This window comes from Papaver somniferum, chromosome 7 (assembly GCF_003573695.1).
Source record: "Papaver somniferum cultivar HN1 chromosome 7, ASM357369v1, whole genome shotgun sequence".
In the NCBI taxonomy this organism is placed as follows: Eukaryota; Viridiplantae; Streptophyta; class Magnoliopsida; order Ranunculales; family Papaveraceae; genus Papaver; species Papaver somniferum.
In genome coordinates, this window is record NC_039364.1 from 90,887,643 (window position 1) to 90,914,893 (window position 27,251).

The window sequence follows — 27,251 nt, forward strand, 5'->3', positions numbered from 1 at the left end:
CACTACAAATGTGTGGCTTGATGTTTGGTTGATCCATCTTTGCCATCAATTTTTTTGAATGACAATATATCGTAGTACATCAAGTTTTACGAAACTTAATCGAGATATTTTATGATTACAATATACAGTCGTATTTAGTCTTTAAGCAAAATACATAACTTGTTGGGCCGATCGACCGAGCGAAGCAAGGGAGGGAGGACCTTCTATATGGTCACTTTTTTTGTAAAATGTAAGTGATCAATTGACACAAAAAGATTGGAAATGGACCGGGTCGAAAAAACAAAAATGCCCCTCTGAATCAAAATTTTCTTTTTTTCTTTTAGACATTTTCGTAAATAGACCAAAGAGGAAGGGCAAATAGGTATTAGACATTTTCGTAAATAAACCGGAGAGAAAGGGAAAATAGGTATTAGACATTTTCGTAAATAATCCAAAGAGGAAGGGTAAATAAGTATAAAAGTCAAATTGTATTATAATTCCTTATTAATCATATTTTTTTCAGGGGTATGGTTGGCAAGCAAACTAGAATATAACATATTTAAAAATTGGTGCTTTAGAATTTCACAAATTTTATCTCGTTGGAAATATTTTAAAGAGATTTTCACAATGAGTACACACGACAATATCAAATTTAAAGTTTTTACGAAAAAATTGGAGGTGTTTATCATTTTAGGTACAATTTTCCAAAATTGGTTTCATAGCCATTATGCAAACCACCACAGAGGATGCATAACACATTATGTAGCCACATTTTGGGTTTATGTATCAACTAATTTTCCATTGCAACTAATAAAACGATGTATTCCCTCCAGGGCCGTAGCAAAGGTTTTAGGGGCCCTAGGCGAACTTACTGAAACGGGGGCCTATTAAAGCAAAATAATTTTTTTTTCTGCCTTTTCATGTTCCTCGATACCTTTTGTATTTGGTGGTGACAATTTTTGCCCCATTGGTTCTTCATTTTGCATATGTGCATTCTCATCATTCTCCAACAAATCACTATTTGTTTCCATCTCATTAACCAAATTTTCTCATTCTTCATCACTGTCATTCATTGTTTCTAAACCCATGCATCCAAAACAGGGACGGAGCCATCCCATATATGCTATGGGGTCAATTTTTTTTTCCAACATCCTCAATTTTCTTGTCGATTCATATTTAAGCTGCGGTTTAAAGTAATATGGAAACCGGTATGGTATAAAAGCTTGGAGGAGGAATTGTGCACATCGACGTCAAGAGGCGACAATATAAAAGACTTTCATGTGCATTACACAACATGAGAGCGAACGCAATTGGCAATTCTGGCTTGTTAAAAACGAAGAAAAAAAGTTACCAGCTGAAAAAAAGAACACAATAAAACTCAAGCTAAGACATGAAGATAAATTAAAACATATATGCATTATATTTGGAGATTTTCATGTGCAATACCTTATCGATTCCAACATTAGATAATTGATTCAGTCCCACCACATAAATGCTCATTAAGCTACAAGAGTGCATAAGCGCACAAAAAGTTTCTTATGAGTTCTACAACGTTAATAATGGAGAATTAGAAAACGGACAAACAATCTAATAAAAGGAGCTAATTCCCAGAATCCCAAATCAGAACGCACAATTTCATCAAGCAAACAACTTAGTAATTAGTCAAGTAAATATGCTTTATGTTTAAGTGATATATTTGATCATCAATACAGTTATTGTTTTCTTGAGTTCTTCCTCTGCCAAGAGTTTTTCCGGTAGAAAAGAACAAACAAGAAAAGAATTCTAAGTGATCAGTTTAGATTTTGACTCCACTAAAGACACAAATTTTGATTTTGCCATCATTACTTGCACATACAAGACATCCGACTTACAGAAATCCCAAACCTTTTCTTCCTAAAATTGCTCCCCCTCCGTCCCTGATTCAAAGCCTAAAGTTTATTATCAGACAGGAGATCTTATTCAACATTTGGTGATTTTGTAATTATCAACGACTCACAAAACAGTAAACCAATATCAACACAAAATTGGTTAAAAAGACCAAAATCAACAATTTCTGGGTGAAATGGACAGTTAGATTTTGATACTGTTTAAATGGACAAAAATGTAAAAATAGGCAGGATGTAACCAGTTTCATCGTGCCCATTTTCAAATATTTTTTCTTATTTTTAATTTACACAGGATGTATCCAGTTTCATCCTTGCTATTTCATCCTTACTATTTTTTTTTTGGCCATTTCACCCAAACTATTTTTTACTCGTCCATTTGAACCGTGATTTAAAAATATTTGGACAAATGACCCATTTTCCGCAATATCAGAGGGTCTAAAACATACCATATGCCAACTAATACATAATTTGGGGCCCCTAAGATTTGGGGGCCTTAGACCGTCGCCTAGCTGTCCTATAGGAAACGACGGCCCTGATTCTCTGTTTCAGGAAAAGTGATACTTTCACTTTAAACACAAATTTTCTTTTACAGTCCAACTGCAGCAGTGTTTCCTTTTTTCTTCGGTCGGCCCTCCCCACTGTGATAGCGGTGTTCTAGTAACCTTACAAGTTAAGTTACTTTCGGGGTTGCAGAAAGAAACCTATAGAGGTTTGGATGTCTAGTACAATGATACATACAATTGGTTGTTTTCCTAGGTAGGTTTTCTCCATAATAAGCATCTTAATTCGTACATGAATCAGATGCTTACAACAATCCAAAATTATTCGGTGAATTTATAGGTTTTGAAATGAAACTACAGGGGCATCGCTCGTGTGTTTGGCTAGTCGTAATAGTAATATATCATGCCTGTAATAAGTAGTTTATTTATTTTATTTTATTTTTTCTCCCATGAGCAAATTTTAATTATTTATGTACTTTTTACCGTATAAATATGTGGTTCTCCTTAATATTTTTTTTCTTTTGATAACAAGACTTCATTAACAGAAAACTAGCTGGGCCTTACAAAACGGGGGAGAGCGCTCCCCGTAGTGTCACTGTACACACCGGAAAATTCAAAAAGGTTGGACACTCGACCCAAACTTCACAGCACTTCTTCTTAGCAGTCTTCTTAGAGAGATAATCTGCCACACTTTTAACTTCTCTATATTGATGGCAAAAAAAAGAACACAATGAAAAGTCCTAACTAACAAATAGATGTCCTGGACCACATTCTCAAAAAACCGAGGAACATTCATAAATCTGTTACATACATCTATAACATACAAAGATTAAGGATGTTAAGGCTACTTAGACCATCTCTGATAGCCAAGAGCTCGGCCATGTTGTTACCGTTTCTGATATTTGATTCTTCGTGTACCTTGGTTTGATGAAATCCGATACTCTTCCAAATAATAAATTATCAATAAAAGAACAAGAAAAAGGAAAAATGAAAAACCTTCAACAACAGGCATTCCGTGATGTTTGATGGCTGCATGCTGAAAAGAGCGTATGAAACTCAAAAGTAAACGACAACATATTATCTAGCTTTATCCACTTCATACATCACCTGGATAAAATGGATGATAGGAGTAAAATGAAAACAAGCGCACGTGTCAGTCGACAACCACCGCATTTGACAACTTAATTATTCACTATACAAGCCAGGTGTCACTTGAACGAACCAATTATATGTGTCGCACCCCTAATTAGCAATTCGGGATTCGGCAAACGTACGGAACGGCAAACGTACGGGTATTATACGGTTTTGTAAAATTCAAATTCGGTCCAAAATTCGGTCAACGGGACGTGATTCGTCATTAATTCGGAACGGCATACGTACGTGTATAATTCGATTTGTAAATGTGAGTTCGGCTCTGAAAATTCGGTATCTATATATAACAAATAATTTGTATTTATAAAGTCATAGACCAATTTTTATGCATGTGTGAGTTATTTAAGGAAAAAATAAACTCAATATGATGATATTAATAATATATACAACATTGGTTATCCAAGAGGACGTCGTATGGTGGTTTAGATGCTTGGTTAGTGAGTTTGAGATCTCTCTCACCTTCACCTTCAAATTTGTTCAGTCGTTTTTGTTTCATAAAAATTACAACACGTCTAATATTCGGTCGTGTATGCTCGGGAGGCAGTAAAGCCCAAAAAATGGAGTCTTTGAAAAGTAAAAACTAAAGAATTTACGGCGAATTAAGCGGACGTATCATTCGGGATACGTAAAATTCGTGAACGATTCGCGAATAATCCGGGAATGCCACATAATACGCGATTTGGGTTCGGAGTTGCAAACGTACGCAAATAAGACGGTAAAATTCGTGATACGAAAAAATTCGCGAATGATTCGCGAATCATTCGCGAACTTACTAACTAGGGTCGCACCCCATGTATTGAAAAAAGAGTGTAAGCTCTACGAACAAAAAACTCCAAATCTTCGAGACAGTAGGACCCACATATATCCATTTGCATACGTGTTAATCTTACGTGTACATACATGATTGTCATCTTCTTGTTTTAAATGACTTAACTATCCGCTGGGAGAACCGACACTTGGTAACAACATCAGGTTGTTTTGGTAAATCTCAGATTAGGCCAAAATAGTTGTCCAAATACTGTGTATTTAGACAATTTAACACGTGCAAAGCGTTAGGTAGGCACGTGTAAAGTTACTTACGTGCCGTCAAAGCTCTCGAGCAACTCATTTCCGAGTATTTTTCTGTGTTTTTTTCTTCTCTCTTAAAAGAATCTAGGGTTTTTTCCTCAGAGGTGTTTCCAAAACTACTAGGGTTTCAATTTTCATTTCTACACTTGATTTTTATTAGATCAATTTGTAAAAAGTCAAGGGTCTGATATTCAAGGGTTCTCTTTAATTTAAATTTGGGGATCTGTTGAAGATTATTTCGAAGTCTGATGGTTCAGTTGATGAATTCCGGAAAAGTTCGATCTGAATCTGACACTATGTGTCGGAATAATAAGTTGTCTGTTAAATTAGAGTATGAAGATACTTTAGAGGATGAACATGGTCCACTTAATAAGAGATCTAAATTTGGTCCTCGTTTTCAACAGGTTTGTGTATATTTCAATTTTATCTCATTTCATTTTTCTTTTTTTGTGTGCGCGGTAATTTAAGGGGTTAGTTTCTCTAGATCATAATTTGCTTATTCTGCGGAGCTTGATATTGACTATTAATAGGTTTTTTACTTTGCTTAATAAGATTTGACATCCGATTGACTATCTAATGCTTTAGAAATCTGCTTTATTCAGATTCTGATCTGGGATCTTTTTCCTGAGATTGTTGTCTTTCTAAGGCTTTTCTCTGACTTGGGTTTAGTTTTCAAAGTTACTTATAAGAATTAAAATAGTTTTTTTTTGGTGTTTAATTTGGGTTTATGAATGGATTATCTAAATTTGGGGATTTTGATTCGACAGCAATGGGAAGCTGAAGCTGGTACTGCTGTGGCTCAACCTTCACAATACAATCCACTGGACGAACCTAGTCCGTTGGGTTTACGGCTGCGAAAGAGTCCATCCCTGCTAGATTTGATTCAAATGAGGCTTGCCCAAGGGAACCCTTCTAAATTAGGACCTGGAGATGGGGAGAATCTTGATGGGAAGAAGGATAGTAAGGGTTCGCTTGCCTCTGGCAGTGTTGACAAACTTAAGGCATCAAACTTTCCTGCTACACTTTTAAGGATTGGAACTTGGGAGGTATGTAATGTGCATAAAATTGGTTAGTTAATACTTTCTCTTAGTTCTAAGACAATCTTCTTCCTGCGTGTGCTACTCTATTCAACAGTGTGTGTCAAGATATGAAGGTGATTTAGTGGCAAAATGTTACTTCGCAAAGCATAAACTTGTTTGGGAAGTCCTTGATGGTGGTCTTAAGAGTAAGATGGAAATTCAATGGTCCGATATACTGGATTTGAAAGCAGACTGTCCTGAGACTGGTCCTGGGACACTGGATATAGTGGTAAGCTATTGGTGTATGTAAATTGCATGTATCTTTTCTTGAACTTGGGTTATCTGATAAATTTTGTTTTACTTGTATAGCTGGCTAGGCAGCCACTTTTCTTCAAAGAGACCAATCCACAGCCTAGAAAACATACCTTATGGCAAGCAACATCAGATTTTACTGGTGGTCAAGCCAGTTTACAAAGGTAATGCAAGGGGAAGAACTTGTTTCTCTTTGAAAAGGTCTGTTGATGATTGCATGTATATGAAAATGGTTCAAAGTTTTGGAGGATATGGAAAGAGTGTTCTTCATTATTATAGTCTGTTTGTTGGTTGTGGTTAATGATATCTGTGGAGTTATTACCGTCACAGTATCGTGTGGGACTGATTGCTTGGTGATCACGTACCACTGGATTTTTAGGGTATCAAGCGCCTGTGCCAAATAACTTTTTTTGAAAGAATTTTCATTTAAAGCTGAGTGACCTGATAGTTTTTAACCTCTCAATTGACTGCAAGTGTTGCAGATTTGAAGGTTTAAAATACAAGGTAAATTGGTGCCCATGCAGCAGTATGAACAGAAATAAGTCTTGCAGTGGGTTCATGTTTCGACCATAGTGGTAGTGCGGCACATTGTTCTTAATCACTTAGTTATTGTAACTGACATTTTATTAAGTGGTTTCATCAAACAATCTAATTCAACAATTTTCACTGGATATCCTTAATTAATTAAGTGATAAGCACTGAAATCAAGTTCTATGGTGACCATAAGTGGAAAAAATTGCTTTTAGGTGAGGTTTGAATGGCGTCAGAGAATAGCTTGTGTTTCAAATTAGTCAATTTCTTCTTGAATCATCTTGCAGTCGTCAATATTTAGTGTCAGTTTAAGCTGAATTCTGACTTTCAGTACTAAGAAATCTTTGATCACTTGTCAGCATTAGTAGCAGTGAGATTTTACTAGACAAGGTTAGTTCTTCGTCATATAAGCATCTTAAATATTGGGATTTCCAGAAAAGACCAAACGACATAGATACTCGACAAAGATAATTGTTGCATCATTATACACTCATTGATTGTTGACATATCTACATCAAATATGGTGTTCCTCAGGTGACTTGTTTTTTTTCCTACCCAATTGTGTGTAAATTGTTGTGTATTATGGTGGGAATTGGGAAATAGACAACATGGCATACTTCATACAACTCAGGTGTTTGACATGGAGCTGCTTTGCCTGTGCATATAAATTTTTCTGAATATCAGTTCGGTCTCATCTTTTTTAACACATACATACACTTGTGTTTTCAGGCGGCATTTTCTGCAGTGCCCACCAGGCTTGCTAAGCAAGCATTTTGAAAAGCTTATTCAGTGTGATCCTCGTCTGAACTGGTTGAGTCAACAGCCAGAAGTGGTGTTGGAGTCTCCGTTTTTTGAACCAAAGGGTTCTGTCTTTGAGGATCTTAGCGAGTCCAAGTCCCATGTGTTTGATAAACCTAAAAACGAGTTCATATCTACTTACTCTGGTTTTGTGGATGAGTTGTCACCACCTGGCCCCCAGTCATCATCCCCAAAGAGCGAATTGCCAGATGCTGTTGGTATCTCAGAAGACCTTATATCTCGAGAAACTCCGTCCCCCAGTTCAGGTATATTCTTACTTGGCATGCAGTCGTTGAATTTAGCTGATAATCTTGATTATTTGATCAACCATGTCTTGCTTCTAAATATATCTCGAACCTTACCAGTGATGGACACCCATAGAATGGAAGACACTGGGAGCAGTGAACCAGAAGTGTCAAAAGGGTTACCGAGTCATTGGGATCAACTTAAAGTTCCTGGAATTCGTCCATCCATGTCGATGAGTGACTTAGTGAACCACATTGGAAATTGCATATCTGAGCAAATGACCTCCGGTAATCCCCTTTTCTCTGAAGGATCAGAGAACAAAGACATGCTTGAAGAGATCACACAGTATCTACTCAGTGATACTCAAAATGCATCAGCTTCTGACGAGAAGTCACTCATGTCAAGAGTCAATTCTTTTTGCTGTCTTTTACAGAAGGATGCTGTGCCAATCCAGAACTCCCAGGTTTATTGTGAAGACGGAAATGAAGGTGGAAAACATACTCAACCAAGGCTTGGTACTGAGTTAATTCGCAACAACAAGTGTATTGATCTTTTCCCAGGTTCTGACGGGGATTTTAGTGATTCTCCTGGAAACAAGCCGGGTATGTCGAGAAAAGACTCACTTGGGGATTTGTTGCTGCATCTTCCTCGCATTGCATCTTTACCGCAGTTCTTGTTTAACATCTCTGAAGACGGTGAAACCCAAGCTAGATAGGATATAGATTCTGAACCCCACATCTTACTCATTGACTTCTGTAAAAAATGTACTGGTGGATCTGTTTTTTACTTTTCGATTGTTATATCTCTCTTACTATATGAAACCACTGGAGTTGGTGTGCATAGCGTGTGGAAATGCTGGGATTCAGAAATTTGTTTTGATGAAGAATCCTTTCAAATCCTATCATGAAATTGGGAATCGGGCATCTATCTGAAATGCCCTTGTAATCAGTATTTCCCAAATTTAACTTCTGAAACATATGTTGTATGTGTGAAATTGTTTATTCTTGGATATGATTATGTGATGTTATCATGAATGAAGAAGATAACAAATTGGAGCACACGAGTATAACTTGGAGAATTAATATCCCGTCGAGGAACTAACATCACTCAACCTAATTTTGCCTATTTTATACTAGCATTTTTAGGGGCTACCCAAAAGGAATTAGGGGCCAACAATAAGACAAAATAGGGTCATTCAAATCGAAATGAAAGCTAGCCTTTGTATCGCGTATTTTGTAATGAAAGCTAGCCTTTGTATCGCGTATTTTGTAATGGTAAAATTGCCCTTCCACAATCGGTAGTTAATACTACAATAGGTAGTTTAATTACAATCGATAGTAAAGTGTGTTATTTTAACCTCCGAATATACTCAATTTTCGAATTTTAGTACTACTATAATCGGTAGTAAATTTAACTTTCGAAGGTATATTGCCCCAAAATGAGGTTTTGCCAAAATTCTAAGATTTTCAAACTTTGCTACTACCATAATCGGTACTAAAATGTATTACTTTGACCTCCGAATATAATCAATTTTCGAATTTTAGTACTACCATAATCGGTAGTAAATTTAACTTCCGAATGTATATTGGCCCCAAAATGAGATTTCGCCAAAATTCTAAATTTTTTAAACTTTGGTACTATCATAATCGATAGTAAAGTGTATTACTTTAACCTCCGAATATACTCAATTTTTCGAATTTTGGTACTACCATAATCGATAATAAATTTAACTTCCGAATGTATATTGGCCCCAAAATGAGATTTTGCCAAAATTCTAAAATTTTCAAACTTTGGTACTATCATAATCGGTAGTAAAGTGTATTACTTTAACCTCCGAATATACTCAATTTTCGAATTTTGGTACTACCATAATCGGTAGTAAATTTAACTTCCGAATATATATTGGCCATAAAATGTGATTTTGCCAAAATCCTAAAATTTTCGAACTTTCATACTAACATAATCGGTAATAAAGTGTGTTACTTTAACCTCCGAATATACTCAATTTTCGAATTTTGGTTTTACTATAATCGTTAGTAAATTGTGTTAATAAGTGATGCTTATTATCTACCGATTGTGTTCATGGCCCAAAATTCAAATTTTCAAAACTTAATAAAATTTCAAAATTATCTACTTTCACAATCGGTAGTTAGTGGTGTTCATTATCTACCGGTTGTACGTAACTTTTAGTACAGAGAAATTAAATTTTTTGAATAAAAAATAATCGATAGATAATGATAAATTGAAGAACATCAACCATAATCGGTAGGTAAAGTAGATTATTATCTACTGATTATGTTTCTGCTACTGCAAATCCAAGAACATCAACCATAATCGGTAGCTAAAGTAGATTATTATCTACCGATTATGTTTCTGTTAGTGTAAATGCAAGAAAATTTTCGGATCAAAATTTTGATTTCAAGTAATCAAATCCTGATTTTGAATCACAGCTACTATCATCTATTCGTTTTGTTTGTTTAACTTTTTTTTTTGATGTTCTAAGTTTCAACTTTAAGGTCAATGAATTTTGAGTTTTAATTTTAAACAATCAATCAAAACATTTGTTTGATCGACGATCTTTGCTTTCAATCAAAACTAAAATGATGAATTTTTTTTTCAATGGATAGAAAAGAGAAGAAGAAAGAAATGATATGAGGGACATATGTTTAGATTTAGTATAAAGATAAAGGATAATATAGACACTGTACTGTTTTTAAGACATTCCTTAACCACCTTCAGTGGATGGGAATAAAAAGGTGGCCTAATTCCTTTTGAGTGACCCCTAAAAATGCTAGGTATTTTATAATGCAAGTCTGGAATTAATCGTATTTTTCTTGTTAAAATCTGTTCATCTTTTTAATGCCCCGTTCGTCATGCGCATTCTTTCTGTTTTCTTGAAATTATGTCAGATTGTTCGAGGTGGAGATCATGTACACCCTACACACTAAAATAGTTGAATTTATGGTAGGGCTAGTGAGAAAGATCAGAAAGTTTCAGATATAATGAGGCCTCACATTGAACTCAAGTTTCCTTGATTACATTTTTTTCTCTGTTGGGTTTGTAGTTTGTTTTGTTTTTTGTTGGTCGTATGCAAAGCTATCACCAAAATCTATTACAATTGATTGTTCAGTGCTGAAATTTCATGGCTCTTGCCAGCACTTGGGCAATGTCGTATACTTTAAAGAAGAAGAATGTAAGTAACAAAAATCCACCTTTATTTTGGTATCCGAACCTATGTCTAATTACAACAATTCCAATAGATTTTCATGCACTTCGAAATGATCTTTTGAATATTTCCTACTTCGGCATGCATTTTTTTTTTTTGATCAATTACTTGGACTAGCATTGGCTTGTGGTTGGAGACTTCAATTGTTTTTCCATGTCATGAAATAAGAGGTTTGGTTTTTGATGTGTACAAAATTATTCATCCCCATCAAAGAAATCTTGTTTGCTTAATTCGCAAAAACGAATGTTATAAAGAATATGACCTTATCATTAATCGAACGTTCAAATTCAATTTTAAATTATGTAATCAGCATACAAGGGAAATTTATTATTACTAACTAATGAACAACATTTGGACTATCTTTGTTTCTTCCTGAAATGTATAACTAACTAGTATGTACTTGGACACAATAACAGATTCTTTAAAGAATAAGGGGCTTTAACTAGGGATCCTGTGTGTCTTCATCCTCATCAGCTCCTTCTGGTTCCTGTAACATATTCATCAACATAGAGATCTGGTCATGCAGCATCCTATTTTCTCTCTCTTTATCTGCACGTTTGCTGCGTTCTTCCAAGAGTTGAACTTGGAGATGTTCCAAGACTCTTGCATCCTCCTCTAGTTGCTCATTTAAGCCATCGATTTCCCGGTCCTGGAACAAATTCCAAATTTAAACAAGTTATTGTTAGTCGAGTAGTCTAAATGATGTATGGTTTTTCAAGGTCAGCTTGAGAAACCTTTCTGTTCATTTCCAGAACGGCAATTCGTCGCATGCTTTCAACGACATCAACATTCACGAGCTTCCGTTTCTTTCCGATCAGCCAGCCTTTAGGATAGCATGCAGCGTCAAAATCGGGTGGAGGAAGTAGCATATCAGCTGACGAACGACGAGCATTCATTGGGTCTGTTGTTGGCTCCAACGGTTCAAAAAGAGCCTTTCTACGTTCTGAAAGGACCGGAAGTGGCGGCGGTTCTTGTGGGTTTTCCACGTCCATTTGAGATTCCTCTTTCTTCTGTTTCTCCGGAGTTTCTAGTGTTTCTTCTGCTGGTTTAACGATTATTCGGCCATTTGCTGCAGTAGGAGAGTAGACAACCAAATCCACCCAACATATTGCGCATAACAAGAAGAGAAACAAACAGATAAATTATCAGAAAAAATAAGTCTACCTATCAATGTAAAGTAGTCTTTAAGTATAAGAAACCTGAATACGTTGTTAGTGACAGATAGAGGACTGGCTTGCCTTTGAAGGTACGTTTTTATAAGCATGCATTTGATTGTTTTGTTCATTAGTTTAATTCTAATATCAAAATTCAGGGTACGGCTGACGTTTCCTTGTTCTTTTCGCTCGTAGAGTTCTAACTAAAGCAACAATCACCATACAAGATTAGTTCAAAAAAAAGAGCAACACATTTCTAACTTGGACATAACAGCAAGAGAAATGACATTTCGCTGCAAATTCATGGTAAGAAAAAACGGAGACACCCTGGGCTTACACCTCCGATTGTGTACATAATGTCTCAGCCAGTACCCACTTAAAGCTTGTGCGGACTACCATATGGTACAGGTCTGCATTGTTCTGAAACAAATACTGTAGCTAATATTCTAGGTTACTGGAATCCCAAGAGCCACTCCCTATTTCTATCACGAGTTCTGACGGTGGCTGTGGTGAATGAGTTGGTGATGTTGTTTCTATTGGTATGTTACTGTGTTCATTTTGTTGGTTTCAAAATGAAAACCAGAGATCAGTTTAAATGTGATGACTCAAAATCAAATTGGCATGTGCGCATATATTGTAAACAAAACTATAATGAAGCCCAAACTCTTTGGTTCTTGGCAGACATTTTCAGTCAACGCTAAAGATATGTTTTTAAGATAAAATTTTGGTAAGATAATTAGCTGAGAATTATGCCTAAATGAAAGATCCTTCTTAAAAATAGAAAAATCAAACAACTAGTCAACTTCCCATCTTCCACAGTTGAGAAAGAGAGAGAATTCTAAGTTCAAAGCTGCATATGTAAAACTCTTCCTCCATTTTGAGGGACATGCATGAATGAGTCATTCTCAAAATTCTAAAATGATGCAATTTCATCAGAATTAATCAAATTCCATTCAAAAACAAACATGAAAAAGGACCAATTAAGTTGAATTTTACCAGATCTCTTGCGAGAATTCCAGAACACCCTAGTTGTGGGACTAACAGTCGAGAAGCCATCCAAATTTCCTTCTTTTCTCTTATCTGAGCTTGGTGACAAATCCATAACTATCATCAAACTTAAACTCAAAAAAATAACTCAACTTTTAAGAATTTAACATCTGGGTGGTTTTCTTTAATCTTCTTAGAAACCCCTTATATCAACTCAGAAGATTAAAATCTCTGTTTTCTTTCTGTGAAAAAAATGTCTATCTTGTTTCAGTTTTTTCTCTTTAGTTTGTTCAACTTTTCTTTCTTTCCCTTTGTTTTATCAGTATCTTACGGTGGTTGGTTATATGTCCGTTAGCTTATTATAATGACGTCCTTGTTTTTAACGGATAGATAGGATTTCACGACAAACATTTTTTATTTTTCTTTGGTTATTCTTTCGATGAGGATTTCAGTTTTTTTTTTTCCTTCTATTTTTTATTTTTCTTCTTGCCATCAGGTGTTTTTAAATTAAATTAAAAAAAAGGATATGCAATTAGAGACGGTTAGTTGTGACTGTTGGATGGGAGGATAGAAGTATCGGTGAGCTGTTTTGGATTTTAAATTTTGCAACAGGCGGTGAAGCATTATAAAACACATAAGAAAATCTTAAACTAACAGCAGCTGAAATTAAAAATAGTACTCACTCCGTTCTTTTTTAATAAGTCAGTTTCTATAAATAAAAGTTTCAAAAAAATAGGCCAGTTTCCTAATTGGGAAAGTCAAATGTTATTTTAATTTTTTGGGACCACTTTTCTCTTAACTTCTTTTGATGACAAGTGTCATGTGGACCACTTCACTTTACTTCTTTTGCTAACAAGTGTCATGGGGACCATTTCACTTCACTTCTTTTATTGACAAGTGTCATGAGGACCACTTTCAATGATTAGTTCTCTTAATTTCCTTAAATTTCGCTAAAAACAAAACTGACCTATTAAAAAAAAAACGGAGGGAATAACATTTTACCGAGACGAATATCGGTGAATATTGGTATATGATCCTCCTAGGAATATCTGAAAGGAATGAGTTGACGAAGCTCCAGCATTCGGACGAGCATAGTGATCCTTTGGGGGAATTAATTTTCGTAGACGACTTTGATTTTAGGTCATCTTTTATGGTGAGTTGGTGATTCTCCATAGTACATGGTCCCTTTGGAATCTTTCTGAAGATACTACACACACGTATGCCTGTTACATGTTTTTTAATCTCGCCGAGAGAATATTTTCCATCACATTTGGGAAATGTGGCCCTTTGATACTCTGTCTGGCCCTCATCTCGTGCGGTTCATAATAACATTTTTGTTTTCACTATGCTAACATCTGCAGTCCCATCTATATTTTAGCAACATACATCGTCCGACTCGGAAGTAGGAATGTGCAATTATGATTAAAAAGATGCAGGACAAATCTTTCAGGAGACCGGTGAATAAAACCATGTGGTCAAGTGTATAACAACACTTCTTGAACGCATATACTATACCCACTGCACATCTTATTAAATTAACCGAAACAATGATTTTTGTACCGACATTGGTAACTTTTAAGGGGACGACATTTCTCTTGAAGAGAAATTTGAAAACACCACAAATACTCCACAGTCTCTGCAAAACGTGGGTCGGTGCGTCTTCGACCCAGGAATCCATCCACTATAGGTACCACAACAAAAATAGTTGAACTTGAATGTACTCCAATCCACCCAAGCAAATTGGAAACCAGTAAACTCAATAAATGATGAAGTAATTGTACCACACGACTTTACAACTTCAAATCAACAGATTTTCGTAATGTCATTTAAGCTCAAGTAGCACGATTAAAACTTCTCCAATACAAATACTGACATGTAGTTAACAAGAGTGTGAATACCTGCATTATCAGGATTGAAGTTCTGATAACGTACTAATCCTGCTATTTGGTTGCAACTTCGAGTGCACCAACAACCTCGCTAAGTTAGTAAAGCTCCAACGTTAAACCACATTCCCAGGGGTAAAATGATCAACTTCTTCTAACTCCTTTAAATCCTAAACTCATAAGGCTCCACGTTGAACGGTGACCCTCACCCATTCATAGAATTAATCTGTTTCATTTTTTATTGAAGGAGAGAAAAAGAGGAATTCTCACGCAAATTTCGCCCACAAAACATAAAACAAAAAAAAACACATACCAACCCCTAAGAACCAGTTTTCTGTTTCGCTCACGGAACATAAAAAATAAAATAACACATAACAAATCCTAAGATATGCTCTTCGTTTTTCTCCATTCTCTTTGATTTTCAGAGTACTGATTGCTGGTTTTAGATTCATGGAACAGAAATTGGGGTTTGCTCCTTTCCTATTTTTTACTTGGCTATTTCGATTTGCAGACTAGGGTTTGTTGTTTTCTCATTAGTGGTAATAAAAAATAGTTTTTGTTACCAGGTAAAAGAAATCTGCCAAACAACTAAACCATAATCGTGAACAAGGTAATCCATATTTTGTATCTTACTATTAGGGTTTATTATGCTGTTACTGTTACTGTAGTTAGAAGTTAGAAGCATTCATGTTGTTACTGATTGGAACATACTGATGTGTGTTCATGTTGGTGTACTTTGATCAGCATATTGAATTTTTTCCTCTTTATAATTGTTGCAGAGTATAGAACTGATAATGGTGGTGCTGCTGATATACTACGAGGCAAAATGAATTGATAGGAACTAAAATGAATTGGGTCAGTACATTGAAAAGGTATTCATGTTTTGTGCAATCTCTTTGGCGTTTTAGATTCTTTGATCTTCTCTTTGAAAACAAGTTTATCAGGCTATAATTATCAGGCTATAAGAATGGTTTATTATGATTTTCAGTTGAGTATCTTAGGTGCGCTGCACAAACTGATAATGTGTTAAGTTGAATGGTCCATAATTATAAATGGATTATTCCGGATGATTCATCTGACATTCGTAAGCGGATTTCTGGGGCATAGATTTGTTATTCTGGTATTGGAATAACGCTTCAACTCCATCTTTCAGTTTGAATTTTCTTCCAAAGGTATGGCTGCACATGACGATAATGAATTTTCTTACAGTTTGCCTCCAGAATTGTCTTCATGGAAGGTTCAATATGAATTATGTTATATTTCAACTGGTTTTTTTTCTTCTTTTTCTCCTATTTATAGGAAATTATTTGAAAATGTTGTAGAAGTGGGAAGCACATACAAAGTTAAGGATCTCGCTTCTATTATGTGCCAATACTGCCCAGCTGCCTAGACATTTCTCAATACTATCCAAACATTTTCATATTTTCCTGGAGTTGCTCCATATAAATTGAATGTTTTTGTTTTTTTGCAGGTAAAGAAACAAGATGAGATACTTAGTGCTGCTAATTTTGCGGCAAAAATGTGTTACAAGGTGCCTGTCTGCTCTGATATACAACAACCAAGTTTATGCAAAGTAGGACCTTGCACTACTTTATTAAAGAAGCAGGTGAATACACTTTTTACATAATTTATACACTTTGAGTTATTAGAGAACTTTTTCGTCACTTACATTCTCGGATGTTTGTTATGCCATGTATTCCGACTATAATGTTTTATTTTGTATGCTTCCTCGAATTAGACGTTGCATGGAAGTTAGTATAAAAATCTTCACTTTTAGAGAACTATTTGCGAAATTCACCCTAGACTGAGACTCAGCGTTGGCTGTTTGGTGATCTAGAACCAAACCAAGATTGATTATACAATATCCTAGCTCAATCCAACGTGTCCTAAATCTCATGTGTAGAGGTTCTGGAACTAACAAGTATCTCAGTAAAAATATAATCATTTGTTGTCTAATTGGAATAGTTTTATGGCCTTTCTGTGGAACGTTTTTGTTTTTTTCGTGTTTGTAGGCTTAGACGCTTACCCAATTGCAGTGAACAACGCAGTCAACCTAAGGTGCACAATACTTATGGAGCTATAATGTTCCTCACTTTGATCCGGAATCATGGCAATACAATCACAATGCAAAAATGGAATAATATAGGTGAGTAATCGTAATGAAATAAGATTACCACTGCTTCCTCCCACCAACTTCAGAATTCTCATGTGAATAACTAGCATTCTCATGTGTTACCGTATACACAACTTCACAATTTACTTACGTTATCCATACTATATATAATATTTAGTCTACACAAATTGTGTTGTCTATTTAGGTATTTTGTGAATTTTGCTTGCTTTCTCTGATTGTATTATTTTTTAGCTCGGAGGTGGTATGCACTTCACTCCAGACCATAGTATCCAAGCCAATACGTTCAAGTATACATGCGTTTTGGATGCCACCAAGTTTACATGAGAATCCGGCCAATGGAGTGCACCTTCCAGACACACCAATGACTGGTGGTCAGATTGGAAATCAGGACCCTCGCTCGCCAAACTTAACCAACTTTCTTACCTACAATTTACTTTCTAATCACGGTGAGAACATGATTTTGTGAGTTGTCCACAGTGATTCTCTAATATTGGTTTATTTGTTCCCTCTCTCAATTAGTAGTCTACACTAGATATGGAGAAGGCACTCCTTCGCCAGGTTGTAAGCCTTTCATCAGAACAAACTAATATACTTCCACCAGAACAAAAGGAATCAAGTACTTCTATATAAGGTATACAGTCATCCACCTGTAGTAGCATTCTCATCCATGAATGTAGAGTGGCTCCCAAATTTAGTCATTAACGTTTCATGTTCTCACTTTATGTTCTCAGAAACAAAGTGTTTGGTGGTGAGTGCAGAGTTGGAGAAACGGATACAAAGATCAAGAAAGGTATATAGTCTTTACAGTATTTAGTTATAATGTTTTGTTTTCTCACTTTATATTTTCAGGCACGAAATTTTTGGTCTGAATGTCACAATCAGTTGGATTATGGTAGTCACTTTCAGATCATATGACCAAGGTAGAAGTACTCGTATGATATTTTAAATTTTAGTTCATTGAAACATTGGGTGCTGTTTTTTAGCCCTTAAGTTTGAGATATTAGTTCTACTTCAGCAGGAGGTTCAAATTACCAATTTTAAGGCTAGACTATCTGATTGACTGCACGAAAAGGAAGTAAGTGATCTCATTTTATCAATGTGTAATTGAGCCCTCTTCTAAGGATTCCAGATGTTCAGTGGATGAGAAGCTTTATGTTGTGGATGATGTTTAAGTCTGCAAGGTTATAGTCACGGAAAACTGTACCTATCTGCTGGCGTCAATAGTTACTTTCACCTGGAGTACTTCTAGATTTTTGTCAAATGGCATGGGTGATAATTTTCATTGATTTATCATATGCTGCATTTCTTCAAGTAGCTCTTCCAATAACTTTTATGCAATTTACAGTTATCATATACTGCATATCATCTAAAAAATTTCTTTATCAACTTTGGGGATTTCTCAAAAGTGGACGCCATTAAAGAAAATTTTAACAGTGTCATTTCTTAGTTTTTTGGCTTTTCTTAGTTCATTGGCTTTTCTATGTAATAATTACCCTACTTTGGATAAACTCATATGTTCTCATGCAACAAGCAAGATTATCTTATGATGCTTCGAGATCTGTTACATATGCTTGCGCCCTAGCAGGTGAGCCATTGATCACCACTAAAACACGGTTTTTGCCTATGAGGAAAGATTTGACAGTGGCAACTTATATTTTCTTTACCTTTGAGTCTTTTGCAAGTCAATTTTGGAAAAATGATTTGTGGTGATTGATTTTACAGGACCTTTAGAATTGTTTTTATGTTATTTCCCGGCACACCAAGTAGAAAATGCGTTGCCTTCGCCCCGCCTGCACCAAATCAAAAATTCATTATCATGGGGCGGGGCGAAGCCGCTCCCACACCAAGTTAAAAGATCATCGTTTTTTTTTTCTTTTTTGATATGGGTTAAAAGAATTTCATCTTATTACTTCATCCTTTAGGTGTTTTTGTTATGGCTGACGATGTTCAGTTGGAGCAACATTGCAAGGCTAAGGCCAAGGCCAGTACTTACGCAAGGCCAGTGCCACCGGTTCATCCACTGACATTTCCCTAAATACCACGGTTATGTGCGGAAAGCATGTATACCACGGTTCATCCACTTACATTCTTTCCATTTGAGGTATGTGCGGAAAGCATGTACCCATTGTTAATGTTGTTTCTTCCACCATTTTTCATACTCTCATTTGAGGTATGTGCGGAAAGCATGTATCCATTGTTAATGCTTATAGTAAATGGATACCGTTACATCTAGGTACAGCTTCATCTTTGCACCAACTACCACGGTTATTTTGATATCAATCATTGGATCAAGGGGAACTCCTACAGAGCAACTGTTAAGACGGTTTAGGAAAACTGAGGTAAATTAATGGTGATAACTTGACTATTTTTCCACTGATAGACATTACCGACACTTATAAGTGCTAAGAAAATTTCATTCTTTCTAGATTATATTTGTTAGATACACCATTTTTCATGATAACATGTTGATATCGGGACGAGGCGAAGCCGAGCTTTACCAAATCATATCGGGACTGGGCGAGGCGAAGCCGAGCCTTACCAAATCATATCGGGACTAGGCGAGGCGAAGCCGAGCTTTACCAAATCAAAAATATCGTTCAAAGAAAGAGGAAGTGATGCATTGTGTTTGTAGTTGGTGCATGACTACGTCGTTCTATTTGCACAAAATCTAGTTTTCTTTTAACAGTTAAAAGCTAATCAATTGCCTGTAAAAAAAGAAAAAGAAAAAGAAAAAGAGATGATGTGATAAACAAGAGAAAGATAACGCATATTGGCTGCTTGCTTCCTTTTGAAGTTAGAGACTGACAATCACCACCAACGCAAAACCTCAAGCTCTTACAGAAGAGTCTAGTTTTTGTAGCCATTCCATGTATTGAACGTATTCTCTTTTATGCAAGTGGTGCAGGAGGAAATCAGTGAAGTCTTCTACAATTCCTCTAGCCCTCAAATAACCCTTCAGTGCATCCTGTAACCCAGGATCCAGAGTGCTGCACATACATGCCATCGATGAAGAAAATTAAAAAGGTTTACTGAATTTGCAAAATACATAGTAAAAACAATGGAAAGCATCCAAATTTTTTCACCATTAATTATCACAGAAAAATGACATTTACGTGCAAAATTCAAACAAGATTGTGTTTGAAATATGATCAAGAAACTTCATCTATGAAGCACATAAAGGCTCATGTATGTCAATATGTTGAGGAACAATTTCAGAGTACAGATTACAGGCATTTTAGCCAAAACAGAACTGGAAATCTTGCAATTATCACAAGATATTCATAGTAAAAGGTGGCAAGAAAGTTTACTTTACATATGAAAGTTGATTAAGCCTTTCCAGAATACTATTGGGTTGAGTTCATATGCAAGAAGTTGCTCTGGCCTTTCCATAAAACTTACAAGTGGTCCATATAATACTATAATTTTCAACCATGAATCTGATGAAGTTTGATATAATATTGGTCTTAATTTCTGGAAAACCCATACTGAATCACCATCATCAATATGGCACACATAGTTTGGATGCCAACAACTAAAAGCTGACATAAGCTTCCCTTAGACTAATACCTGCTATCACAGATATGGTGATATCCCACACCAATTAACAAATAGAAGGAAAACAAGGTCCCATAATAAATTACAAGATCCATGTCTCGATTCTAAATTATACATTCTCAGATTCTCTGAGCTTTTAGTGTCTGAAATATTCAGAAGAAGTCGATAAACATAAAACCACTTCAAGTATACACATATTCTTATTTTATTTTAAATAGCAACCTCAATAATCGTTTTAGGATTCAGCCAGTACGAGTCATTATTGGTTTGAGATACCATCAACATATGTTTCAGTATGATAAAGATATATATGTGTCCACGCTTCAGAATTAGCAGGCGTCAATGTCCTTTATATCACATGCCAATATCTGGCCAGATTAACCAACGTTAACTTGCAACACATAAAACTAGCTAGAAGCCTCTGCATTCTCATCGGATATGAAGGAGACTTACCGTCGCATTTTAATACAGAAAAGTAGGGTCGATCAATCAATCAACGAATAGTGGAATACTGAGTGAATAAGTAGAATATACAAAGTTTACAGGACTATAAGCACACATGATATACATGAAAGAATTTTCCATTGATTCATTTCTAATTCTGTTCCAATAATTTTGTTCATTTTCCGTAGGCAAATGTTTATGGTTCAGTATCAGTAGTGGTGCATGGTACTGATGAACCTAACAAGGTTCTAACAAACCAAATTCATAAATCACTGCACTCAACTAATCAACTTAATGACTAGCACTAGTGAAAGCTAAGTTGCAAACTGAAAAGCAAAATTGAATTGGAAACTGAGAATAAAAACACAAAGTAGAGCGTCAAATCTAACCTGAACAAGGGGCCTCTATAAACTGAACCTCCCAAAGAGCTGGAAGATGGAAGATAGTAAGCATTCTGGATAGAAAATTCAGAACCACCTTCACATTTACCAATACAACCACAATCAAACTGCAAAATGGAACTCAACCCAGGCTTTTTTATGCAAACTTTCATTAGCCCTGTGTTAGGAAATAAACCCTTTTTGTGTATTTCTTCTTCTTCTTCAGCAATAGGAGGACCCAATAAAGCTCAAACTAGGGCTGCACAACGGGTAGGGTGGGTAGGATATGGCCTATACCCGTCACCCTACCCGTTTACTGGCGGTTAAGAAAATTTTTACCCGCCACCCTATCCGCCATTAAACGGATAAGATCTTACCCAACCCATTCTCTGGCGGGTCGGGTCGGGTAGGGTAGGGTGGCGGGTATAACCGTTTACTACCACCAACACAACCTCCAATTCCAGTTCATCAGCAACTGCACCACCTCTTCATACCCTGTAGTTTCTCAACTGACACAAATTCATAGATTCCTTCATTCCAGTTACAATTCAATTCCATTCATCTGCACCAAACAAACTTCCTCACTGCAGTCTGGCATTCAATTACCACAAACCCCAAAGCAACAAAATCTGTAGCAAACCTAGGTAATACTCAGCTCAACCACTACAGCTCAGCATAGCTCTGTGAGTTTCTCAGCATCAGAAAATCTCCATTCCATTTCAGCAGTCACACTCAACACCCGAGGCCCTTTGCATTCCAGTCAACAATGCCTTATCTACCACCTGATCTGACTGCATAAGACATCACCTCATGCAACAACATTTTCTCACCATATCAGCTACCTAATTTTTCAACCCAATTAGCTTCACCACAGAACAATTGGTAGCAGCACAATTCTTCTTCCATGTAGCTCCAAGCACCATCTATATCACCTGCAATACAAAATTTCAGCTCCTTTTGTAACCACCATCTTCTGCTGCTTCTTTACAGTGCCCATTTCAGATCCATCTAAGATGCTTCCATAATTCCTTACCTGTAACCAATGGCAGAAACCACTTCAAGCACCAACATTACCATTGCAGCAGCTCAAGCCTGCTCCTGCCATCTCAACAGAGCCTCAACCACAAGTATAAACATGTCTAACAATGGACATGCGAAACACAGCAATGATGGTCCATGGTACTGCTAAACCACAGAGAAGCACCAGAATAACTTGTATATCTAGTAATCACTTGATTAAGCGTAGAAATAGATGTTGTGCTAGTATACCAACGATGAATTTAGAAACAAAAGCATAACCATAAAAAATGTACAAATAAAAGTATTCTCAAGAAAAGAGTTGTATTCTTTTTGAAATAAACGATGAATCCCAGCCCAATTCCATGTTCTTCACGTGACCTTGTTCTTCATATAACAGTATCATCACCAAAAGCTCTTCATATTGACCTTCTTCTTCAATCATCATCTACGATGATGGAATAAGTACTAAGATCACCAAATAAATCTGCATACAAGTTATCTCTTGTTAGATTCAGTCATAATAGTGAATGATTTGATGCAAAGTTCAGACATAATACCAACATCAAGTAATATCACAACAAGTTCTGTATCTGTTAGAAGAGAGATATCACAACATCCTACTATGGAATACAATTTTTCAGACTTTTGGTTCAGTCACAATATCAAGTAATATCACAACATAATTCAGTCATAATACCAACATCAAGTAACACAACTTCCCTTAACCCAAATTTCAGGACACTTACTAAACACAGTCTATGCCAAGATGCTAAGATAGTTCAGAGTTATATGAACAAAATCTCACTGAAATTGTTTGAAACATTAAAACTTTTTACATTTAAAGACATGGGTTTTAGCTAGAAGTCATGAATTAATGAAATCTATACAACCATGAAGAGACAATTTATCAATCAGTTAACATATGACTCGAGTTTGATAAATCCCATTCAATTGCCTTTTTGCTCCCATCCCTAACAGAATCCTATTGAAACTCGTCCTCCATGTGGAACAAACTAAATTTCTATGAGAAATTCATCAGTCAGTTAACATGCATGTTAATTTCTCAACTAATTCCTAAATCATATTACTCAACTGATTACTCATATGAAGAAAGTAGAGGAAAGCTCTTGGGAATCGTTGTAAACTCTAGTTAAAAACACTACGAAGTCATCAAACACTAGTTTTAACACGCCAAGAATTACTTGGTTTCGGAGGTAAAAACAACAACATCAATAAATCGATTTTCGATCTGAAATTTCAGTTTTTGAGGAGTTTGAATAGTACCTGAAGATGGGGTTAGAGAAATGTGAAACCACTTAGAACCAAATTACTTATATGGAGATGAGACTTTTTTGATCTTCTTCTTCAATGGAGAATTTTGAATGGGGTTTTCACTTTTCATTTTCAGACGACAAAAGAGAGAGTAAATGGTTCGATGTGGGGTTGAGTTCTCTGAAGAAAAGATGAACAAAAGTGTGTTTATATTTTACCCCTGATATCTTTAAAAACAACGAAAAAATGTGCAGGAGAAAAAAACAATGGAAGGGTTACTTGGTATTTTCAATATATCATGCGGGTAGACGGGTAGGGTAGGATAATTTCGAGCTTTACCCGTCACCCTACCCATTTAACGGCGGATAAGAAATCTTTTAACCATCACCCTACCTGCCAAATAGTGGGTAGGGTAGGATACGGTTAAAACATTGGCGGATAGGGTAGGATTGGCGGGTATGGGTAGGGTATGTGCACCCCTAGATGAAACATCAATCTCTTCACCAAATTCATTTTTCCTCCTTAGAACCACATCTTTGGATTCCGATTTATCCCATTCTAATGTAAAATTCCCCACTGATCCAAGTTCATTTTTGATCTGTAAAATACAACATAAAAAAATGGGTTTTTGGAAATCTAGGGTTGATTTTTCGAGGGAATGGAAATCTACCAGTTTAATGAATTATTTCGAGGGAATGGAAATCTACCAGATAATACGGAAGTGTATTTTTTTCGTGTTTGAGTTCGGATTTTATAACTTTTGTTAGCTCCGCTGAATCTCGAACAACTGCACTGTAACTTCGACTGAAGATGTTAATCAAACTCCTCCTCGTCATCATCTCTCTATTCCTCTCTTGCTCGCTAGTTGGAGTCTTGGAGTGCGAACATAAGACTGGGTCGTATGGAGATGCCCAAGGTCTTCCCAAATGAAAAAGGGAAAAAAACCCGTTTAGTCCAAAACCTCTCCCTAAAAAACGGATTAGTCCACCCCGATCCGACTAGGAACAATTTAGTCCTATCCTTATTTGAAAATGTGTAAAGACGCTGTTATCCTTCGCACGCGTCTCATAAAGTACACGTGCAGCGAATAAAAAATGTTTTATAATTGACATAATTAATGTGGAAGAGAAACGTTTTCGAAAAATAAAACTGCAATTAAAAACTGGAAAAAAAACCCAGAAATGTTAGTATTTCATTTAGCAGAGAGAAGATAAAAAAACTTAGAGAAAAGAAAACCCAGAGAAAAACTTTAACCTAAAATCCAAAATCGAAAATCCAAACCCTAAAGCTTCATAATCAAACCTTAAATCTTCGTAGAATTGATGAATACAGTAGTATTAACACCATGGTGATGGTTAAAAAACCAGTTGCAAAGCGGAAATCACAAGAAATATCTTCGGATACAACATCAACAGTTGAAGAAGTAAGTTCAAAATCACCAGGACCGAAGACGAGATCAAAATCGACATCAGTTTCAACATCAATTGTAGCAGAAGATACTTCAAAATCTACCACCACCTAAGAAGAAATCAAAATCTGCAGCAGTTTCAACATCAACTGTAGCAGAAGATACTTCAAAATCCCCACCATCTAAAAAGACATCAAAAACTTCAAAGAAATTATCAAAAACTTCAAAGAAGTCAACATCTGGTCAAGCAAAAAAGGGCAATGCTACTTCATATACTGGCATTGTTTTTTGTGTTTTCAACTTGTTGTCCATCACCTGTGTTTACCGGTGTACAAATCTGTATACCACCATGCTATTTCACCTTTATTTAGCCTGTTGTGTGTGTTTTCAACATGTTATCCCATCACTTGTGGTGCCGGTGTACACATCTTTGCACCAGCATGCTATTTCACCTTTATTTGGCATGTTGTGTCTGTTTTCAACATGTTATCCCATCACTTGCGTTGCCGGTGTACACATCTTTGCACCAGCATGCTATTTCACCTTTATTTGGCATGTTGTGTGTGTTTTCAACATGTTATCCCATCACTTGTGGTTCCGGTGTACACATCTTTGCACCAACATGCTATTTCACCTTTATTTGGCATGTTGTGTGTGTTTTCAACATGTTATCACATCACTTGTGGTGCCGCTGTACACATCTTTGCACCATCATGCTATTTCATCTTCATAGGCCTGATGTGTGTGTTTTAAAGTTTTTTTTTATAGATTTCTGTATGAGTGTAAAGATTTGTATACCAACATTGATTTATGGCATGTTGTGTGGGAAAATATTGCTTTAGTTAGTTCTCTGTAGAAGTGTACACAGCTATACACCTGTATGATATGGTCCTATTTGTGTGTACAATGATATGTTTTTTTTTTTATAATTATGAGTATAATGAATTATTCTTCTTGGTTCATTTTCATAGATACCAACAAACCTTATAGATCAAGTTTCCATGCAATCAGTAACTTTGTGAATAAAAACTTCGAGGAAGATGAAAAAAGAGAGGAGGAAAAGTATGGTTCACCGATTATCAATTAGAGAAGCAAAAGGAAGGACCATTCTGGCATGTTGTAGATATATTTGACCACAAAAAAGCAGATCAGAAAGATGAAAAAGATCCAAGTAAAAAGAGAGATGATATATGGACTAAGAACCCAAACTCAATCATGAAAATTGTGAGAGAGTACCACCATGAAATTTGTGACACATGGGGACATTATTTCATGTTTGATACTCACAAGAAGAACAAGAAAGTGGCAGTAAAGAGTGAACCTGTGGATTTGTTTCTAATTTATGGGATTGAGATGGTGGCAACAGAACTTGAAAAAGGAGAAGATGTAAAAACTGCAGCTGAAAAAAAATACGGTTCGCTGATAGACAGATTGACTCTTAAGAAACGAAATGAGATGGGGAAAAAATGTGGAGGATGAAATCGTACGTATCATGAGTTAAAACCGAAGTCGCAATTGGAGATTGAAAGAAACGCTGAAGACTTAGTGGTGTTGTTTACTATGTACTTGTGTATCACGGTCTTTTTTACCCAGGAAAACGGAAGTATGATTAGCAAGAACCATTATGCACACTTTTCTGAGTCTTTGGATAAGATGAAGAAAACTTGCTGGCCAGTTCATATCATGAGTATCTCATGGAGAGCATTAAGAAACATATCCATTCACCACTTAAAGTTAATGGTTGTGTGATTTATCTGTTGGTGAGTTTACATGTGCACAAGGTTGTACACCTGATATATCCATTCAACATATTAAATAATTCGGTTCATTGTGTTTGTTCCTTTCTATTACATTTATAACTATTCACCTATTTGTTAATGCATCATTGGTTTTCTGAACACAACAAAGGCATGCGACCAAGCAATGAGGAAGGTGTGCCAAGGCTTCTCAGGTGGATCATCAGCGGCGTCAGTAATACAATCGAGAAAGACCTGAATGAGGCCATGAAAAAGGTATCTCACAAAACTTTCTTACGATAGTATATGTACATTGATATATACCTTTAATAAGGTGTACATGATTGTACATTGTTGATAGATTTTAAGAGATTTGTCTTGTGTACAACAATGTACGCTTTTAACACATGTGTAAAAAATTGTACACCTGAAATCAATGTTGATACTTTGGCATAGTAGCACACCAGTATGCTAAAACTCATACTTTTTCTCAAAACTTGATCTTATAGCACTCCCCTGTCAAAGACAAATGAAGAAAATGATGACAAGGATGGAACAATG

General features: G+C 36.0%; 3 protein-coding genes and 1 long non-coding RNA gene across 19 annotated transcripts; 2 read left to right on the forward strand and 2 right to left on the reverse strand.

The window, feature by feature from the left end:
- The first annotated feature begins 4,634 nt into the window (after nt 1–4,634).
- On the forward strand, nt 4,635–8,549 carry LOC113297855. The gene is made up of 6 exons (XM_026546426.1): nt 4,635–4,989; nt 5,353–5,631; nt 5,720–5,893; nt 5,974–6,080; nt 7,177–7,511; nt 7,611–8,549. Exons 1-6 carry the CDS (start codon nt 4,834–4,836, stop codon nt 8,204–8,206), a joined length of 1,647 nt encoding a protein of 548 aa, XP_026402211.1. The 5' UTR covers nt 4,635–4,833; the 3' UTR covers nt 8,207–8,549.
- Nucleotides 8,550–10,964: 2,415 nt separating this feature from the next.
- Nucleotides 10,965–13,173, reverse strand: LOC113297856 (protein HEADING DATE REPRESSOR 1-like). The gene is made up of 3 exons (XM_026546427.1): nt 12,868–13,173; nt 11,452–11,786; nt 10,965–11,366 (listed from the first exon to the last, which is right to left on the reverse strand). The coding sequence occupies exons 1-3, from the start codon at nt 12,980–12,982 to the stop codon at nt 11,160–11,162; spliced, it is 657 nt and encodes a 218-aa protein (XP_026402212.1). The 5' UTR covers nt 12,983–13,173; the 3' UTR covers nt 10,965–11,159.
- Nucleotides 13,174–15,051: 1,878 nt separating this feature from the next.
- LOC113297857 lies at nt 15,052–19,540 on the forward strand. 16 transcript variants are annotated; one of them, XR_003333794.1, is made up of 12 exons: nt 15,052–15,208; nt 15,308–15,351; nt 15,521–15,613; nt 15,730–15,913; nt 16,213–16,347; nt 16,754–16,887; nt 17,107–17,506; nt 17,607–17,795; nt 17,894–17,950; nt 18,798–18,976; nt 19,109–19,214; nt 19,302–19,539. It is a non-coding gene; the product is annotated as an uncharacterized LOC113297857 (long non-coding RNA). The 16 variants fall into 16 exon arrangements; XR_003333793.1 differs by having other exon boundaries at nt 17,607–17,950; nt 19,302–19,540; XR_003333795.1 differs by having other exon boundaries at nt 17,607–17,950; nt 19,115–19,214; nt 19,302–19,540.
- Nucleotides 19,541–19,597: 57 nt separating this feature from the next.
- On the reverse strand, nt 19,598–24,403 carry LOC113294900. The gene is made up of 6 exons (XM_026543273.1): nt 24,254–24,403; nt 23,968–24,144; nt 22,222–22,287; nt 21,985–22,045; nt 21,264–21,501; nt 19,598–19,862 (listed from the first exon to the last, which is right to left on the reverse strand). Exons 1-6 carry the CDS (start codon nt 24,383–24,385, stop codon nt 19,703–19,705), a joined length of 834 nt encoding a protein of 277 aa, XP_026399058.1. The 5' UTR covers nt 24,386–24,403; the 3' UTR covers nt 19,598–19,702.
- Between the last annotated feature and the right edge of the window lie 2,848 nt (nt 24,404–27,251).